We start from the raw sequence: 20,054 nt of genomic DNA on the forward strand, positions 1-20,054 counted from the left end.
GAAAGGAATGAGTCAAGTAAGTCAAGGGTATGTGTTCCCAAACTATTTATAGTCTCATACCCCTTCAAACATCCAACCTCCTCCTGCATACCCCCTCTAGCACCAGGGTCAGCGCACCTTCAAATGTTGTTTTTTGCCATCATTGTAATCCTGCCACACACACACACTATATGATACATTTATTAAACATAAGAATGAGTGTGACTTTTTGTCACAACCCGGCTCGTGGGAAGTGACAAAGAGCTCTTATTGGACCAGGGCACAAATCATAATATAATAATGATCAATAATTTTGCTCTTTATTTAACCATCTTACATATAAAACCTTATTTGTTKATCGAAAATGGTGAATAACTCACCACGCGTTAATGAGAAGGGAGTGCTTGAAAGGACGCACATAACTCTCCAATGTTGGGTTGTATTGGAGAGAGTCTCAGTCTTGAATCATTTCCCACACACAGTCTGTGCCTTTGTTTAGTTTTCATGCTAGTGAGGGCCAGGAATCTACTCTCACATAGGTACGTGTTTGCAAAGGGCATCAGTGTCTTAACAGTGCGATTTGCCAAGGCAGGATACTCTGAACGCAGCRCAATCCAGAAATCTGGCAGTGGTTTCTGATTAAATTAAATTTTCACAGAACCGCTTGTTGCAATTTCGATAAGGCTCTCTTGTTCAGATATCGGTAAGTGGACTGAAAGGGATAACGAATCCAATTGTTTGTGTCATCCGTTTCGGGAAAGTACCTGCGTAATTGCGCCCCCCAACTCACTCAGGTGCTTCGCTATATCACATTTGACATTGTCCGTAAGCTTGAGTTCATTGGCACACAAAAAATCGAACAATGATGGCAAGACCTGTGTGTTGTCCTTGCTAATGCAGACAGAGAAAAGCTCCAACTTCTTAATCATAGCCTCAATTTTGTCCCGCACATTGAATATAGTTGCGGAGAATCTCTGTAATCCTAGATTCAGATCATTCAGGCGAGAGAATATATCACCCAGATAGTCCAGTCATGTGAGAAACTCCTCATCATGCAAGCAGTCAGACAAATGAAAATTATGATCAGTAAAAAAAAAATTAYGCTCGTCTCTCAATTTAAAAAAATGTGTCAATACTTTGCCCCTTGATAACCAGRGCACCACTGTATGTTGTAAAAGCGTTACATGGTCGCTGCCCATATCATTGCATAGTGCAGAAAATACACAAGAGTTCAGGGGCCTTGCTTTAACAAAGTTAACCATTTTCACTGTAGTGTCCAAAAGTCTTTCAAGCTGTCAGGCATTCCCATGCAGCAAGAGCCTCTCGGTAGATGCTGCAGTGTACTCAAGTGGCGTCGGGAGCAACTGCTTGCACACGCGTTACCACTCCATTATGTCTCCCTGACATGGCTTTTGCYCCATCAGTACAGACACCAACATGAGCAGCAGCTCCGTTTGGCTACATACGGACCGTTAGTGGAATTCCCGCGAGATAGTAACGGTTAATGTGATTGGATGTTAATTATTTGACTAGGCTACCTGCATTTGACATTGTGTTGTTATTTCGCTGAACACTAGATGGTTTAATTAGATTTTTGGCAGTGTAACAAGGCTACTAAGGCGAGAAAAAAACATCACCCAAAACATAAATCTATTGTTTGAAAATGTGAAGAAATGTTTTTTCTAAAATATAATCAAATTTGTTTTATTTTTTTAATAAAAAAAAAAAGTTAATCACATTTTTATTTGGCGTACCCCCGACGGCATTGCCAGTTTGGGAATAACTAGTCTAGTGTTTTGAGATATTTAAAGATTCTCCGGGTACTTTAGTATATTTTTTTGACAGTAGTTCTGAAAGTAGTGCTCACGAGCCAAGTGGTCCCCGAAAATTGCATGCTACGTCACATACTGTATGTGCAGATATGTGCCCCACGTCATTGTTCTCTCTCTCGCTCTGCTGTGTGTGCATCTTGCTAGCTGTCACTCAAATGGCGACGGTTTGTGGCTCATTGGCTGGAACTCGAATTGCTTAAGGGATGTCCCACATRGGGGGAAAATGTAGGGAAAATGGCGGCGCACAGCTACCAGAAAATAGTCAAATTGACGGTAATTCTGCTCTTAGATTATGCATGTATGAACTACACATCGACAGATCCAACCCAAAGCGGGAGGTTTAAAAAAGATTTACTAGTCCCCAATGTTCTGGAGCATGTCTTTAAATGCACTTTACATAAAGATTGATCTTATTAGCTGTTACAGTTGTGTACAACTCTAGTTATGGTCATGATGGAAGGTGATGGAAACACTGACACTTCAGTTTATACATGATGAGCGATTCACTGCATGAAAAAAAACAACACTGAGAGACATTTTGGGGGTGATATATATATTTCTTATGGTTTACAAATATCATACACTACCGTTCAAAAGTTTGGGATCACTTAGAAATGTCCTTGTTTTTGAAAGAAACCCCCCTTTTTTTGTCCATTAAAATAACATCAACTTGATCAGAAATACAGTGTAGACAATGTTAATGCCTAGAAGGCCAGCATCCTGGAGTTGRCTCTTCACTGTTGATGTTGAGACTGGTGTTTTGCGGTTACTATTGAATGAAGCTGCCAGTTGAAGACTTGTGAGGCATCTGTTTCTCAAACTAGACACTCTAATGTACTTGTCCTCTTGCTCAGTTGTGCACCGGGGCCTCCCACTCCTCTTTCTATTCTGGTTAGAGCAATTTTGCGAACTCAACATTTGTGGGTTCGATTACAGGCTCAAAATGGCCAGAAACAAATAACTTTCTTCTGAAACTCGTCAGTCTATTCTTGCTCTGAGAAATGAAGGCTATTCCATGCGAGAAATTGCCAASAAACTGAAGATCTCGCTGTGTATTACTCCCTTCACAGAACAGTGCAAAATTGCTCTAACCAGAATAGAAAGAGGAGTGGGAGGKCAGTTTTATTGCTTTAATCAGGACAACAGTTTTCAGCTGTGCTAACATAATTGCAAAAGAGTTTTCTAATGATCAATTAGCCTTTTAAAATGATAAACTTGGATTATCTAACACAACGTGTCATTGGAATACAGGAGTGATGGTTGCTGATAATGGGCCTCTGTACGTCTATGTAGATATTCCATAAACAAATCTGCCATTTCCAGCTACAATAGTCATTTACAACATTAACAATGTCTACACTGTATTTCTGATCAATTTMATGTTATTTTAATGGACAAAAAATGTGCTTTTCTTTCAAAAACAAGGASATTTCTTCAAACTTTTGAATGGTAGTGCATATTTTTAAGCGTCAGATAGTACATTACACAAGATCATTTTCAGAGCAGAAATAAATATATTGCACTTAAAAAATCAACGAAACAAAATCTTGTTAGATGTCATCCTGTATATTTAGATTACACTTAAAGTAATAATAAAAACACAACAAAAACATGACAAAATCCTTGCAGATCTATTTCCCATGGCATACTTTGAGTGTGCGTACACATTGTTCAAAATGGAAAGTTGAAAGTTACAATCCCCCCTCCTACCAAGACATGGCGAGATTGGCAGCTGCATACACCAMGACATGTTGAAAGATGGGGAGTGAATTCCAGATGTAGGCTATAGATTGAAGAGAACACCATTTGAAGACCTTTGTTAGAGTTCTTATGCGAAATTGTTAAACAATGAAAACACTTGCCTCTTTCAACTGAAAGCCTTAGAGTTAATGCCCTCACTGGCAATCATCATGTTTGATAGCACCTCGATAAAGCCTCCAAGTCCATGCATTGTGTAYGCTACTGAGAGTTGTCCATCAACACGTTTTCAACAAAAAAATCCWGCAAAACTCATTCCAACTCCAAACCTGCTGACTGCTTGTGGACACATGGTATGCAAATGGTGAGTAAGTGGGAACAGTAAAGTAAGCTAAATGCAGAATTAGTGCCCACAATAATATGGCCAAATTGTAGCCTAATTTATGCTTGTTTTTTGGCTCCATGTGATTGGTTTGTTCAGCATAATGAAATCAAGAGACTCAGCACTGAAAACAAAACCAACAATGAAATACTGTATTAGACCTTCACTTCCATCCAAGTTTGTCCCATTTTGCCCCGAAAGAGAGATCTTCATACTAAAAATAATTGTCAGGATGTCTTAGCTGTGAATTAGAGGTTTACAAAGCTGCCTTAGGTGTCATTTTCTTGCCAAAATAGGAACGGCATTTTACAATAACATTGGTTTTACTGTGGTAACAAACTGTATGAGACATCATTGAATAGATGAATCAATCTGCAATTATTCTTTATTTTTAGAGGAGTGGCACTACAAAGGTACCGATGCATACACTATGCGTTTTGTGTCACTATCTTAGCTTCTGTGTCATTTTGGTTAGAAGGGGCTAGCTTGATGAATCGCCAATGATGTGACGACCAAAATAGATTTCCCTCCCTCCCCACCCTCCTCTAAGGGGAGGCACCACTGAGTCATTATTTACAGGTGTGGACTTTCTCCCAGAGTGCTGTAGTGTCGACACAGCCTGAGGCAGACATAGATCAGGCTACAGRAATCAGGCTATAGTGTGGCGCCAGAGYTTAGCTATTGGTTAGGRAGTGAATCAAGCTTCAGGCCAATACAGCAAGAGAAAGTCCATCTTAGCCTTTCAGGGCTGCAGAGTCTGCAGGTTTTCTCTCTCTTGGTACTTCATTGATACATTACTGATTTGCCATTGATTGGTTAGAGAAGACAATCTGCTGGTGTTGGGGATACGTTACGACGTAGTGTGATTTTAACGCTCTGTGACTTTGATAGAGAGGTCCTCCAGAGGTCTTCTAGGGCCCATTTACACGTGAGACATGAACAAACATCTCTTTTCAGTGACCTCACAAATCTAATTGGATGCAGTACATAAAAAGGCATGAGGTGAATATAAGCTTTTTGGATGACAAAGGAAACTGAAAAAGTAGTTTGAGACCCGGTTAGGGTCAGGATTTTTTTAAACAAATGTTTTCTGTGTTATCTGTTGCAACAGCATGCGTCCTATGATGTGGCACTATAATGTGACATTCGTCTTATAGTTTGTGTCCTGTGTGTGTTTTTGTGTAGTGTGGATATATTTATGTACTGCTATCAAACATGATCATCTTCCACTAGAACTTCTTCACTGTACACATGGCTGGCTTTTTAGATGGGAAAGAAACAATTGGCTTCTCTCTGTCTCTAGGGCATCTATGTGCACAAATCTGACTACCATGGCAACAGCCAACCTGACTGGAGGAGGCTATAGGATTCTGCCTGCAGAGGAAGCTTAACGGAGTTTGAGTTCAAGCAAGAGAGGAGAGATGTTGCCTCTACCCTCCCTGTGAGTTTTGGTCAGCAAGCTGTGGGAATCCTTTGACTCGGTCTAAAATGGCTGCCATTCCTCCATGCCCCAGCAGCTGGAGTGAAGATAGTTCTCCTCCGTGGCCACAAGCGGTGCCCAGGATTGGAAGTTGTGCACGCCCGTAACTTTTGGAGTCCCGTATTCTTCATTTTCCTCAGAAGCTGTGAGAGAACGAACAATTACCACACCCTCTGGTTTTAATGTCCGTAAGCCAGACAGTTCACTGGTTCTCCTGTCCATGCTTTTCTGGAGAGTGGGTGCAAAATGAATATTGTGACCAACAGTTGGAGGGCAGGGGCAAACGACAGTTATCACAAGTAGACCATTACCTATTTCCCACAACGCACCACTGTGCATGGTCATCAGTCCTCAGCATATTTGTTGTGGATTTTTTTTTATACCTGGATCATCAGTTTTCATATCTGGGTCGTAAATGTTCATATGCAGGTCAATAGTGTTTCATATCTAGTGTTCATATCAGTCTGTGGGTCTTGTGTCTGTTTCACCAGGTCCCGTAGGAGTCTGTTTCCTCTCCGGTTCAGCTGTCAGCATGCAGGACAGCAGCCAGGCAGCCTCTCCAGGTCGTCCAGTCAGTCGCCTCGGCCAGYGGGCTTATTATTTACAAGGACACGGTGGTGACGATGGGTGATGATGCTGAGGCGGACAAATCGGTGAGTCTATCTACTTGTGTGTGGAAGTGTGTCTATAAGCTTAGTTGTAGCTGATGAGGGGCTACTCGGCCAGGCAGTCACCCCAGAGGGAGTCATACAAAGGGGGTCATGACGGTGGAGGAGTGGCGCAGTCCCTGGATGGCAGCGTAGGGGCCCTGCTGGAAGTAGTGGTGGTAGCGGGGCATGTGGAAGGAGGGGAAGGAGGGCCCGCTGCCCTGCATGGTGCCTGCCAGGGCTGAGTGCGTCAGGGGCATGCCCAGCCGGCTGTAGGGGGGCAGGGAGCCCTGCATGGGGTGGGGCAAGGGGTTGGCCATGGAGGCGCTGCTGGAGCCCATGGCAGAGAGGGACTGGGGGTGCTGGAAGCCTGAGAAACCAGAGGTGGCGGTGACCCAGGAGCTCAGGGAGAGGTTGTCAGAGGCGGTGAACGCAGAACCTTAGAGAGAGATGGAGAAACGCTTTTAGAGACCTCTTACTATAATACTGGCATTGATGTTGCACTACATTGACTCAGCAGCATTCTATTGGTCCATTTATGTGAATGACGGTTGTTTGAATTATTTTGTCAAATAACGTGGTAGTAGTAACACCGAACAACCCTCATTTGGCTCATTAGCATGATGTGCATCTTGTGAAACGTGTGTGATGACATCATCAGTGTGTGACAAACTCTCTTACCCCTGTGTGCGGCGTGGCCGTCATCCCCCAGTGTCTCCTCCTCACCTGCGTAGGTGCGTATGGGCGACCGTGCGTACGAGTGCTTGTGGATCAAACTCTCAACACTTTCCCTGCAGCAAAAACCAAAGAGAAAGGCCCAAAATATATCTCTATGTTCACTCTTAAACATACTGGTACATTCACACCAAAATATGYAAATATCCTATTCTAATATAAAATGTACATTCAGTCCAATATATYCTGTATCTGCATTCACACCAATACCCCAAAACAACTCACCAAGATATATCATGTCTTTGCAGTAACCTATAACCCAAATTATATCTTTTATAGTTACACTGGTGACAGACAACACTGAAATGGCTAATCCTAGTATGTAGACAACTATACGAAAACTATCAGCCAACACACACAATATATCTGCACGCAGTCAATATATCTGATACATTAGTATGTAAAAATAACGAGCCCATAACATTTTAGTTAGAAAGGCAAATGTACGGTCTATAAAATCCCAGTGCAACAAAATCACACATAATGTAGATAAAGATAGAAAAGCCCAGAATAACAACAACATTTTTCAATAGTTGTGATACCTCTTTGGAGCATAAAAGCAAAGATCCTTATTTTCTAAGTATCAAAGTACAACATAGAGTGTAAAGCAGTGTTAGTTCTTAGTGTGTGTACTCTAACAAAAAGGCATTAGTTCCTGTGAGTCTTGTCAGACAGCGTCTCAGTGACACAGAGAAGGACAGATGGTGGTGGTGGAGGAGGAGGTCGGTTGGACAGGAGTGGTCGCATCACAAGAGCCATGCGTCCACATTAGCTCCCCAATTAGGTTAGGAAAGTGCAATATCTGTCAGCGGCGCAGTACAAATGTGCGTGTGTTTTATCAGCTCTGCCTGTCCGGCACAGAGCCACAGTAGCCACGACGCAGGGGGCTGGTTTCAATCAGTCACAGCAGCCAATCAAATTACACTGTGTTTTAGTGCAGTGTGCGACTCCAGACTAATGTATTTCTGCAGCTCCCTGAAGATCAATTGATCAGATCTAATTCACAGGCCCTCAAAAAGAGACAGCCAGAAAGGGAGTTGGTTGTCTGGCGTGTCTCTTGCATCTTGACTTTGCTTGTTTGGTTGGGAAACGGCCTGGATGTCTGATTTATCAACATTTGCAATAGTGCTGGAAATTGTCAATCAAAAAAAAAGGTGTGTTTGTTTGGCTGTAGGTCATGAAATTCTTTGGATGGGACGTTGTGTGTGTGTGTGTGTGTGTGTGTGTGTGTGTGTGTGTGTGTGTGTGTGTGTGTTGTGGGGGTTTGTGTTGCCGTGTGCCGTGGTGTGCTGTGCGTGCGTGCGTGCTGCGGCGTGGCGCGCTGAGATGCGTGTGTGCAGGTCAGGCGAGTTTGCACGGCCCTCGTTAGACCACCCAACCTTATATTTATTATTATATATTTTACTAAAGCTGATTGAAAGCTAACCCCAAGAGATCCCAACCACAAGTATATGCCCCAAAAAAAAAATAACAAAAAAATTCAGCTATTGGATATTAAGACATAATCATACACAGAGACTCCTCATTCCCCAGGAACATACTAGTTAGGGGTCGACCCTAGCCAAGGGCTTTTCGGGTTTGCTCCAATGCGCTATTGCACCCCCCCACTAAACAAGCCAAAGCAGTCAAAGAAGAAAAGTCAACTCAGAATAACCACAAAAGACTGCCAAAGGAACCCAGCCAGACAAACAACTTCGGGCCCCTTTCTGCGGTGGCTCTTTTGAGGGCTGGTCGGTGAATGATAAGAATCTTATTCTTTGTTATCCAATAACTTGAGAAAACAAAAAAATCTCTTTCATCAGACGAAGCTGCAGTAAAACTGGCATATATTTTCAGACAATTAACTAAAGTAAACCAACACCTGGTGAAGTAGCGGAGGCCACTGCAACCTAAAAAACACAGTGTAGTTAACACTGATGAATAAGCTCCTTTTTCTGAAATTGTGCTAGTGCTGCTTGTGATCTGATTGCAAATTGAAACCACCCACCTGCGTCATAAGGTTCAGTGTCCCTACTGTCGGCCTCCTCGTGCTCCTTCTTTTGTTCTCTCAATTTCTCTGTAACATACAACCACACGTATGCAAAACTGATACCCACACACACCACACACACACGCACCACACATAACACAACAAGCACACACACCACACACACATTGCATACACCCCTCCACACACACACACTCCTAATGAAGAAATAAATAAACAAACACGGCATGTGCACTTGCTTAATGATACATAGCTCCATAGCTAGCTCCTAACACGACTACTCTCACCCCTCTCTCCCAGTTCCATTCCCCTTGTTTATCTTATCCGCCGGACAGAAATAAACAAACAGGCAAGGACATAAAATTCCCTGTACCCTCTCCATGTCCGTCAGTCGAGAGGGTCTCGGAAGCCTTTCGCAACGGGTTGCTGTCGATCTTCAGCTTGGTTTATCTGGAAAGAAAGAGGCCCGCAAACAGATTAGATGCCTATTTTCTCCTTTCTCTCTGTCTCAGACTCTTATCCCTCTCCCTTTCTGTCTGTCTCGCTCTCTCTATCTTTTTTCCATGGGATAGACCAGACTAAACACACCAAAAGGGAGTCAGGAAAAACCTGGGTGGCAAAACGGCTTAGACAGAGCTGAACACACTCCTATGCATGTTGTTCGTAAACCAGCCATTACAACCCCTATATTCAACATATTGTTCTCTTACCCGTGAAACACTATCCAGCAACAGAACACGTCCTCCCTGTGACCCCTGGTCATGTTCACTAGGCACCACATGGAAGAAAGGAGGAGGAGTAACTGTAGTCAAATACGAAAACCACTTGTTTTGGTTTTACGTTGTGTGCATTAATAAATAAGACCCTGGTACAGAACAGTTGAGTAGTGATTTAACTGCTCACCAGCTGGTTCTGGTAGGCTGTGACCGCGGTAAAGACAGTCTCTGTGAAAACGAAGGTGCGGAACTCCTCTGACTTGAGGTTGAGAAGGGAGGCGGTGTGGTCCTTCTTCTTGATGATGTGGACCCGGGGCTGGTACTTATGCATGGAGTTTAGTATGATCTATAGAGACACAGAGAGGGCAAAACACTGGGTTAGATAGAGGAGAGAGAATGAGAGTGAGAGATGTGGAGAGAGATGACAGGAAGTAGAAAGAGAGCATGGTGATAGAAGAGGCAAGGTGATAGAGTGAGAGAGGATGACTGGGGGGGCAGTAGAGAGGAGTGTGAAAAGATAAACATGTTAACACTATGGAGTCTGAGAAATTGGTGAACGTGCAGTCACTGGAGAACAAACTGGATGAGCTCTGTTCAAGACTATCCTATCAACGGGACATTAAAAACTGTAATATCCTACGTTTCTCAGAGTCGTGGCTGAACGAGGACATGGATATACATCACGCTGGTTTTTTGATGCATCATCAAGACTGGATGGCAGACTCATGTAAGACGAAGGGAGGAGGAGTGTGTCTCTTTGTTAACAACATCTGGTGCACATTCTCTAATGTTAAGGAAGTTCTTACAAGGCCCTCCCTTTGGCAAATCAGACCATAACTCTATCCTCCTGCTTCCTGCTTACAAGGCCCTCCCTTTGGCAAATCAGACCATAACTCTATCCTCCTGCTTCCTGCTTACAAGCAAAAACACTAACAGAAAGTACCTGCCTGGAACTCTACCCACACACTTACACATACTTACACTGACATCCCATCCCAACACACACATACACGTACACACACACACATAATGTGTACTGTACACATGCATACTGACACCACACACACACACACACACACACAAACACAAACACCACATACGCTGCTGCTGCAGCTCAGTTTATTATCTATCCTGTTGGCTAGTCACTTTACCCTTACCTACAGTGCATTCGGAAAGTATTCAGAGACCTTCACTTTTTCCACATTTTGTTACGTTACAGCCTGATTCTAAAATTGATTAAAGTAATTTTTCCCCCCTTATCAATCTACACACAATACCCCATAATGACAAAGTGAAAAACAGGTTTAGACATTTTTGAAAATGAATAACAAATAAAAAACAGAAATACCTTATTTAAATAAGTTTTCAGACCCTTTGCTATTAGACTCGAAATTGAGCTCAGGTGCATCCTGTTTCCATTGATCATCCTTGAGATGTTTCTACAGCTTGATTGGAGTCCACCTGTGGTGAATTCAATTGAGACGACATGATTTGGAAAGGCACACACCTGTCTATATAAAGGTCCCATAGTTGACAGTGCATGTCAGAGCAAAAACCAAGCCACGAGGTCGAAGGAATTGTCCGTAGAGCTCCGAGACAGGATTATGTCATGGCACAGATCTGGGGAAGGGTACCAACATTTTTTGTTGCTTTGAAGGTCCCCAAGAACACAGTGGCCTCCATCATTCTTAAATGGAAGAAGCTTGGAAACACCAAGACTCTTCCTAGAACAGCACTCAACCAATCTGGCCTTTATTGTAGAGTGGCCAGACGGAAGCCACTCCTCAGTAAAAGACACGTGACCTTCCGCTTGGAATTTGACAAAAGCACCTAAAGAACTCTCAGACCATGAGAAACAAGATTCTCTGTTCTTATGAAACCAAGATTGAACTCTTTGGCCTGAATGCCAAGCGTCACGTCTGGAGGAAACCTGGCATCATCCCTACAGTGAAGGTGACAGCATCATGCTGTGGGAATGTTTTTCAGGGATGTTTTTCAGCGGCAGAGACTGGGAGACTAGTCAGGATCGAGGTAAAGATGAAGGGAGCAAAGTACAGAGAAATCCTTGATGAAAACCTTCTCCAGAGCGCTTAGGACCTCAGACTGGGGCGAAGGTTCACCTTCCAACAGAACAACGACCCTAAGCACACAACCAAGACAACGCAGGAGTGGCTTCAGGACAAGTCTCTGAATGTCCTTGAGTGGCCCAGCCAGAGCCTGGGCTTGAATCCGATCGAACATCTCTGGAGTGACCTGAAAATAGCTGTGCAGCGACACTCCCCATCCAACATGACAGAGCTTGAGAGGATCTGCAGAGAAGAATGGGAGAAACTCCACAAATACAGGTGTGCCAAGCTTGTTGCATCATACTCAGGAAGATCAGATGCTGTAATCGCTACCAAAGGTGCTTCGATAAAGTACTGAGTAAAGGGTCTGAATACTTATGTTAATGTGTTATTTAAAAAAAATGTTTTTTATACATTTCCTAAAATTACTAAAAAACTATTTTTGCTTTGTCTTGATGGGGTATTGTGTGTAGATTGATGAGGGGGGGGGGACGATTTAATACATTTTAGAATAAAGCTGTACCATTACAAAATGTGGAAAAAGTAAAGGGGTCTGAATACTTTCCCAATGCACTGTATATCTACATATCTACCTCAATTACCTAGTACCCCTGCACATCAAATAGGTACTGGTACTCCCTGTATATAGCCATGTTATTTTTCCTCATTATTGTTATTAATGTATTTAGAGTATTCCTCATTCATGTATTTACAGTATTCCTCAGTCATGTATTTACGGTATTTATATTTTTATTTTATATTTGTTATCTTTATTTTTAACTCAGCATTGTTGGAAAAGGACCCGTAAGTAAGCTTTTCACTGTTAGTCTACACCTGTTGTTCACGAAGCATGTGACAAGTACAATTTGATTTGATGAAGAGCATTTCTCCTTTATCTGACTCCATAGCCTATACAGTGTGGCTGTGTGGCTGTGGGGAGTTAGTCTGCTATACTCTGGTTCAGATCCCTAGGATTCACATCTAGATTCATACTGTATACTGTATGTGAGACTGTACTGGGCAAAGGAGATGTGGTGTGGTATGGTGTCCAAAGAACTAGGAGTTCCTGCCTGCCTTCATCAACATTCAGCTAAAATTCTCACAATTGACACATCTCAACTTGAACTTGTGCATGTATAGGAAGCAATCAGCTTTATGGGTCTTTACTTGCGTCATGAAAATCAAAATCTCATGACATCATTCACATTGTTTAGTAAATATCTAGCTGATGTTGTCATCATTGCTCTTGCCTATAGGCCTACTCTTTTTATCTATCGAATACCACGGACATGCCCTCGAAATGTAACGTGTTTGTAAATTCAAGGAGACGTTTTTCCGCACAATCTGTTGGTTTGGTATGGTGTAGGCTAATKAGTGTATGATGTTAGTCTAATAATGTTTATAATGTAAATGAATGGTGTTGCATGGGACACATATTCCATTATTGTTTTCGTTTCTGCACTATAGGCTTATAGTGCTTTAGTTTAGCACGTGTTTCTGCTTCTCGTTAAAATGTAGGCCGTATTAATTTCCCTTTCAGAAAAAAATATGTTTTGAATATCAAGAAAATATTAATTTAAATGATAAAATGCAACTGGATATTAACAGGTGAAACAAAGCAACATGTGGATTTTGAATCCAACACGTCTCTGATTTACAGTTGAGAACATTTCATTTCCCAATAACATGTGAAAGAGATTTGGAAAAAATGATTTTCCATGCGAAAATTCCACGAGATTTTATGGAAAGTTTACAGAGCAATTATTTCAAAAATCACCTGCAAGTATGTTTATTTATTTAAACCGTTATAATCCCATCTAAACACAATTCCCGTACATATTTTAGAAATATCCCCCAAATTATCATTTTAATTTGTCAATATTGTTTACACATTGAGATAATAATTATGAATCCAATATTGCACGGGGAAACTACCCACAAAGTTATATGATGAGGATAGCCTGCATGGGATTTTTCTCGGGTCAGGCGATACAGCCTTCTAGTCATTTCATGTTTCAGTTCATGTCAGAAATAACATGAATATGCTTCAATGTTTCAATGCCAATGACAAATCAATAACGTACGTGTCCATGTTGATCCAGTTCGTTGTTGGTGAGCTTTACTTTCTCGAAAGACACCATTTGTTTGAGGAGCTGTTCCCCAGTGAAAGGAGAGTCAGGGTGCACGTATAACCTGCAATATAAATACAATATGTATATTAAAATACATTTTAGAATTGAAAAGGCCCATGCAAACACAGAAAAACGTATTATCATGCTATTCAAAATCAAAAGGACGGATTTGTTCCAATGCTGACCTTTTTCGGTCAAGTTAAAAAATACTTCCAAAATGTATTTATCTAAGCCATATAGTGTATTTGCTATCCATATAACAATAATTGGCGTCATTGGCTACTACCACATACCATTTTGTGAATGATTTTGACATTAACGACTCGTGCATAAAAGCCTCGCTGTGATGAGAGACGAGACAAAAAAAGTCACCCACCGTGCAGGCAGAGGGGGGTCCGCCTTGCCCGCCACGAGCCAGGACGACCTGTGGTAGGCGTATCGGTAGCGTTTGTTGTCGACCGGAACAATGTCCATCAGCACGATGTATTTGGCGTCCGGGTCCACCCCCGAGAAGGACACACGGATGGTGGGGAACATTCTTCTGTTGGAGGGGAAGAGAGACGGTCAACACAACGACTACACAAACCCACGCCAACCATTTTCGCCGAGAGATAAATATTTACTCAAACCTTGGCTCCAAGTATATTTCACTGAATTCCTTTGTCCATAATAATTATCAATAGCTCCTGTTTTGTATGAGGTTTATATGTTTCCTTTAACTGTAGGCTATTTGATAAAACATGTTTTTGGCGTGAGGCATATTCCCTATATATGTTTTAATAGATATTCATGGAAGGGAGAATATTTGCCTACAATATATTTTGAACAGCATGACGTTTTTCGAGGAAAAGTATTTTGCTTAAATGATGTTAATATTTATACAAATGTTTTTATCTCTCAACATTTAGAGTTGTAAATCGATTACATAATTACCCTTAGGCTATAAACATTTCCACGCATGGCAGGTGCGCTACAATGATTTGTGGTGCAATTATCTTTATATCTTTATATTTGTGGTGCAAAAAACCCAGAAATAACTGCCGAAATTAGTCTTATTATAGGCTACATATTTATAAAAAAATGTATTCCTTGAGCCTGCAAAATACAAAACAGAACATCCAATTACCCTTTGCTTTATATGACATGGGTAATCAGATAGACATAACAGGATTATAAAATGTAGCTTTAGTTTGCGTGTTAGGCTACATTAGGGTATAATTGTCGTTCATATTTAAAAAGTAAAGTAGGCCAATAGCCTACGTGGTTCGATAATATAGTACACACATGCTTTAACATGTAACACTTTCTGGTTTTGCAGTGAGAAATTGACGTTTACCTTCCGGATTTAGTGATGATCATCTCAGTGCCGAGATCATGGAATTTGTCCCAGAGTTCCTTGGTCTCTAAACTGCAGGAGATTTTGGCCATCTCCTCGCTGGGAACACTGGGGGTGGTGGGGATCAGCGGCTCTGTGCACACTGGAGGCGCGCTCCCGCTGAAATCTCCGAGCCCATCTAGAGAAGACAGCTCTCCCAAACCTTGGTTACAGGAGGACTTCTCCACGAATTGTTCTATGGATGAAAAAACACCATGTTCAAATGCTGGTTTCAGTTGTTTATTTTTACTCCAGCTAAAACATATATATATATATATATATGAAGTCTATTATACGTTTAGAGCAATGTACAAACTCATAGCCATAGTTGTTTCAAAACTGTCATAAATTGGTTATTATTATTTAGCTTTAGAAAGTAGTAGAACGAATTATTGTATCAATTAACAACGAGCCTAGTAGCCTATATATATATATATATATATATAAATTCCAAAACAATGTTTTGTATTCAAATAAGTTAAAATAATTATCAATACACGTGAGGGGTATTTGACAAATGCAAGAATATACATTAAAATTAAGATGTATGGTTTTTCTATTTGCTTTCCATTGAACGACACTAAATTAGCCTACTACAAATTTCAAAAGCGCAACTGAATCACAAAAACATTTTTTTTCTCACAATGACATTGTTCTGGCTAACAGCAATGTGGCTAACAACAATGTCTGGGTTATATTTCTTTGTCAGTAATTGCATACAGGTCTAGTCTACTAACCCATGTCTCCATGTATTCACTGGATGCTAATATTTATCTGACGAAAATGTTACATTTGACCTTTTTCTTGGATAAATTGAAAAGTCAACTTGATTAAATTAAATATTCAGCAACATGTTAGCAATTATCAGCAAGCACCACTACAGCCAACGCTGCATGATATTTCTGGATAGAGAAAATTCTGATATAATGTTGTAGCTCTGTTTCATTAGTCCATACACTTTTTTTTGACACTGGATACAATAAACGCTTCATTCAGAGCCTATTCAGTTAACCATGGGCCTACTGAATACATATTTTTGTAGGCCTACATGTGTAAAATCCATCAATATTGTTTTATGCTCGTTCAATATTGCTTTATGTTCGTATATTTTTTATTATTACTTATTGTTGTTGCAATGTCGAGATGGAACCTGCAAGTAAGCATTTCGTTGGACGATGTATATCCATGCGTATCGCGTACATACGACTAATACAATCTGAAACTGAAACATTTGCTGAGTCTATGGCCGGGGTTATGCACTGCCTGATTTTTAGACCAATATTTTGTGAAAGTTTATAAAAATATAGTCATGTGAGACATCTTAAATGAAGGTTCTCAGTTATTTTCCCATAGGCCCATAGAACAGAAGTAGGCCTATAGACAACCCATAGCATAATCGTCAAGATTGATTTAAACAATCTAACAAACAATATAGCCAAGAAAAAAACTATCACGCTCGATTGTAGGCTATATTGAAAATGTGAATTCTATGTAAGGCACTGAGCGATCGTCTTACCAAGTGGCTTGATGGTGTTTTCATCAGTTTCCTTGTCCTTCGTTTTTCCACTTGACATGATAGCGGCTATCGAGAACGCGTTTGCCCTGGAGGAGAGCTGTGGCTTCGGGGAAGAGGTGTACTCCATGGTGAGAGTAGTACAAGTAAAACGTCCAAAAGCTCAAACCGCTCGCGGAGTGAGCTCTGTGGTTTTATTGGCAGGCTGCACACAAAAACGCTGAAAAAAATGGAAGCTACTTCGACTGATTTTTGAACAGGTATGCGCTTCGTCTATTACAAAACAAAATTAAAACACTCTCCGTTTTTGACTCGTTGAACACATTGTTAAAAACCGACTAGTCGTTGTGCGTCTTCACTCCAGTGGCAAAGTCTTATCCGGACTGTTGAATCTTTGCACTGCTCTTAATTTTAGCCTACCCCACTCCCCTCTCCATCGCTATCGTGTGCAGCCAATCGCCTCCTCAGTGTCGACGTCACATACTGTCCTGCAAACTGAATCGAAGCCCAACAGCCTATTAAAAACACATTTTCTTCCGATTCCGACCATTAGCCCAAATCTAGAGGGAACCTAACCGCGACCCGACACTTCACACATCAAGAGATAGGCTGGACCCACTTTTTTGTTGTTGCTTGATTCGATGAGTTAATGTAGCCCATTGCGTGATAAGATGATTTGTACACTCATCTCTAATTGAGAAAAAATGCCGCATTTGCATAATCGTCTATATGTAGGACTAAATTATAACTTTCGTCATATTTTAGCTTTTACCTTAATTTTTTTTATTATGATTTATTTCAGAAGTGCATCAGCAATCGTTTTCAATTTGTTCGCCCCATCAAATTCCCATAATGATCATTCATTTAATACATTTAAAAGCATGGAAGATGTCCAGTGTTCAGTGGTCATTTCAACTAATGTTATACCTACCCATTGATTCTTGTACAGTATAGGCCACACTTTCTCACATAATCTATAATAATGTATACTGATTTGTATAGGCTGTGTTTTTTGTTGTTGTAATTTGAGTCCGATAAATTTAACGAAACCTTTCATCAGAATATGTTTATAATATGTCGACACAGTTCTTCAAATCCATAGCTCCAGAATTTGAGGGTTCATACCTTTAAAAAGATCTTTACATTTTTTGGCTGGATAATTAACATAATCTCATATATATTCACATTTCAACTGGGAGGGTATTCAAATCTGCTCAAACAATCTATTCTGCAACACATGTAATAATTTACTCAAACTGATTTATAATAATAGCTAGGATACAAACCAATAATTTTTTCTTCCAAATAGAGAGGGGAAGAGATACCGAATCTCGAGACACACGGTAGGCTATTTGACCCTGCAAGTGTTCAATGTTTGTGAGAATAGGCCTCCTCAGACGGACCACTAATGTGCAGTATTATAAAGTGCAGGGGCAGCACAGGCTTAATCTGTGCTATGACACACACCAGTGCGCCCCTAATCTGCCCCCTCTCCCTTTACCCCCTCACCGCCTTCAGCTTTATGCACGTGGACTTGCACCTACATTTGTTTATTTTTCTCCGTTTTCTTCCGATTGGACATTTTCTGGTGTGTTGTAGGCTACTATTTTTCTTCTTCTCCTTCTTCTCCTTTTTATTCTTCTTCTTCTCATTATTATTATTAGTAGCAGTATTAATAGCCTATTAGTATTAATATTGTTATTATACTTTTATAGCATTTATTACAATGCTGTAATCACCCCAGCAGCCTTCTGTTTTTAACCAAAAGCTATAAAAACGTAAAGAACGTTTGTTTAAAGGGAAAAGGGGCACTTACACAGGTGATCGAATAGTTAAAAAGCAGGCAATGCCCTTGCCTATATTCGGCCTGCTATAGCTATAGCCTGGGTATAACATGTAGGCCTGAACAATATTGTAATAGCACGTTTTCTTTAATAGCATAGCCTACAGACAATCTGTAACATTTTCCCAAATAATGTAGCCATAAAATGTGTATAGTAGGCCTACACTTAGAAAAAAAGTTTCTGGATATAACCAAAAAAGGTTCTATGCTTGCTTCATATATGGCACCCTTAAGGTTCTATATAGAACCGAAATTGGTTCCATATAGAACCCTCAGTGAAGAAGAACCCCTGGGGTTCTGATCAAATAACCCTACACAATAAGTCCATATATTAAGCTAACAATAGAACCCTTTTTGGTTTTATCCAGAACTTTTTTTTCTAAGAGTGCAGGCTTGGCTTAAGCTTTAAACCTACATTTAACATTGTGCTGAAGCCAAAAACATGTTTTTATTAAGATAGGCAGGCTAGAACAAAAACATGGAACGCTTCCTCGCCTGAGTCCCCTTCTCTGCCCTCCTCCCTGTCGTTATTGAGATCCTATTTTCGCATATCCATTCTCCCACTTGTCGCACTCACATGTCGACTGCGCGCCTATAAATATAGCCTATATTTAAAAAGCGCTGACTCCGGTGTTTTCCGGGGTGGAGGGATCACCTCTCATCCTCAATGTCACTCACTCTCCCGGAGAGATGGGCCGGCGCTTACGTGAACACTGAGGTAGGAGATCCACAGGGCACTAAACCCATTACGGCGTCTCCCGGATGCAAATCCGATGCTGCAGTTATTTAATAAGGGACCTGTGCTGGCAAATTTGATTACCTTGCAATTGCCAGTGGATAATGTGCTAAAAGCTTTCCCATTTAGTGTAACTCCTTACCGAATATTATTCACACTTTGGGGGCCGGTGGACCGGTGGCTGGAGGCGACTCTTAAAGACACAGCAAACCTGAGAGCATATTCAAAAGCTGCTGGTCATTGGTTATTATGGTTTTATAGGCTACCAGAAGAAACCAAGATGGACCTGTTGGACCTTTCTCCCATTTTGTAGGTTAGTTTATATGACCCCCATAAGAATTGGAATATCAACACAATCGATGTGTTTGATTGATGATTGTAGAAGTATGTACTGTATAGGCTATGCATTCGTCCTTTCGATGTTTTGAATGGAAGAGGAATACAAATATAAGCAGTATAACGTGTCAAATTCTCCAACAATCTATGGAGGTCCGAAGGTGCGCACCCTCCCTCCCGTCCGTACGTCAGCTGTGATCCTCCTGCATGGTGGAAACATCAGCTCTGATCCTCCTGCATGGTGTAAACATCAGCTGTGATCCTCCTGCACGGTGGAAACATTCGCCGTGATCCTCCTGCACGGTGGAAAGGGACATCCATTCGTAATTAAATATATGAAATATTTATAATTTGCCATGATTGAGTAATATTTTATGCACGCAAAGTTGTCTACCCAAAATTGTGCATCAGTGATCATGAGGGAAGCATCTAACGGCATTTGCGAGGTACCTTTTCCTCGTACTGTTTATATAATCAATATGATCCATATTTTCATCTAGCTAATTGTTATTTGAGAATGAGTGTTTATCGCTCAACATAGGCGGAAATCCCAGGGGGGACGGGGGGGACACGACCCCCCCATCCTGGGAAAAATAT

General features: G+C 41.1%; 1 protein-coding gene across 1 annotated transcript; it reads right to left on the bottom strand.

Moving 5' to 3' along the window:
* Positions 1-1,815: 1,815 nt before the first annotated feature.
* LOC111958660 (T-box transcription factor TBX20) lies at positions 1,816-16,948 on the bottom strand. Its single transcript, XM_070437365.1, is given in 9 exon segments — positions 1,816-6,457; positions 6,700-6,859; positions 9,114-9,139; positions 9,142-9,190; positions 9,644-9,802; positions 13,607-13,715; positions 14,031-14,195; positions 14,991-15,225; positions 16,546-16,948. Coding segments are annotated over 9 exon segments (1,371 nt in total). The 5' UTR covers positions 16,673-16,948; the 3' UTR covers positions 1,816-6,116.
* Positions 16,949-20,054: the final 3,106 nt, after the last annotated feature.

This window comes from Salvelinus sp. IW2-2015, linkage group LG35 (genome assembly GCF_002910315.2).
Source record: "Salvelinus sp. IW2-2015 linkage group LG35, ASM291031v2, whole genome shotgun sequence".
Taxonomy (NCBI): domain Eukaryota; kingdom Metazoa; phylum Chordata; class Actinopteri; order Salmoniformes; family Salmonidae; genus Salvelinus; species Salvelinus sp. IW2-2015.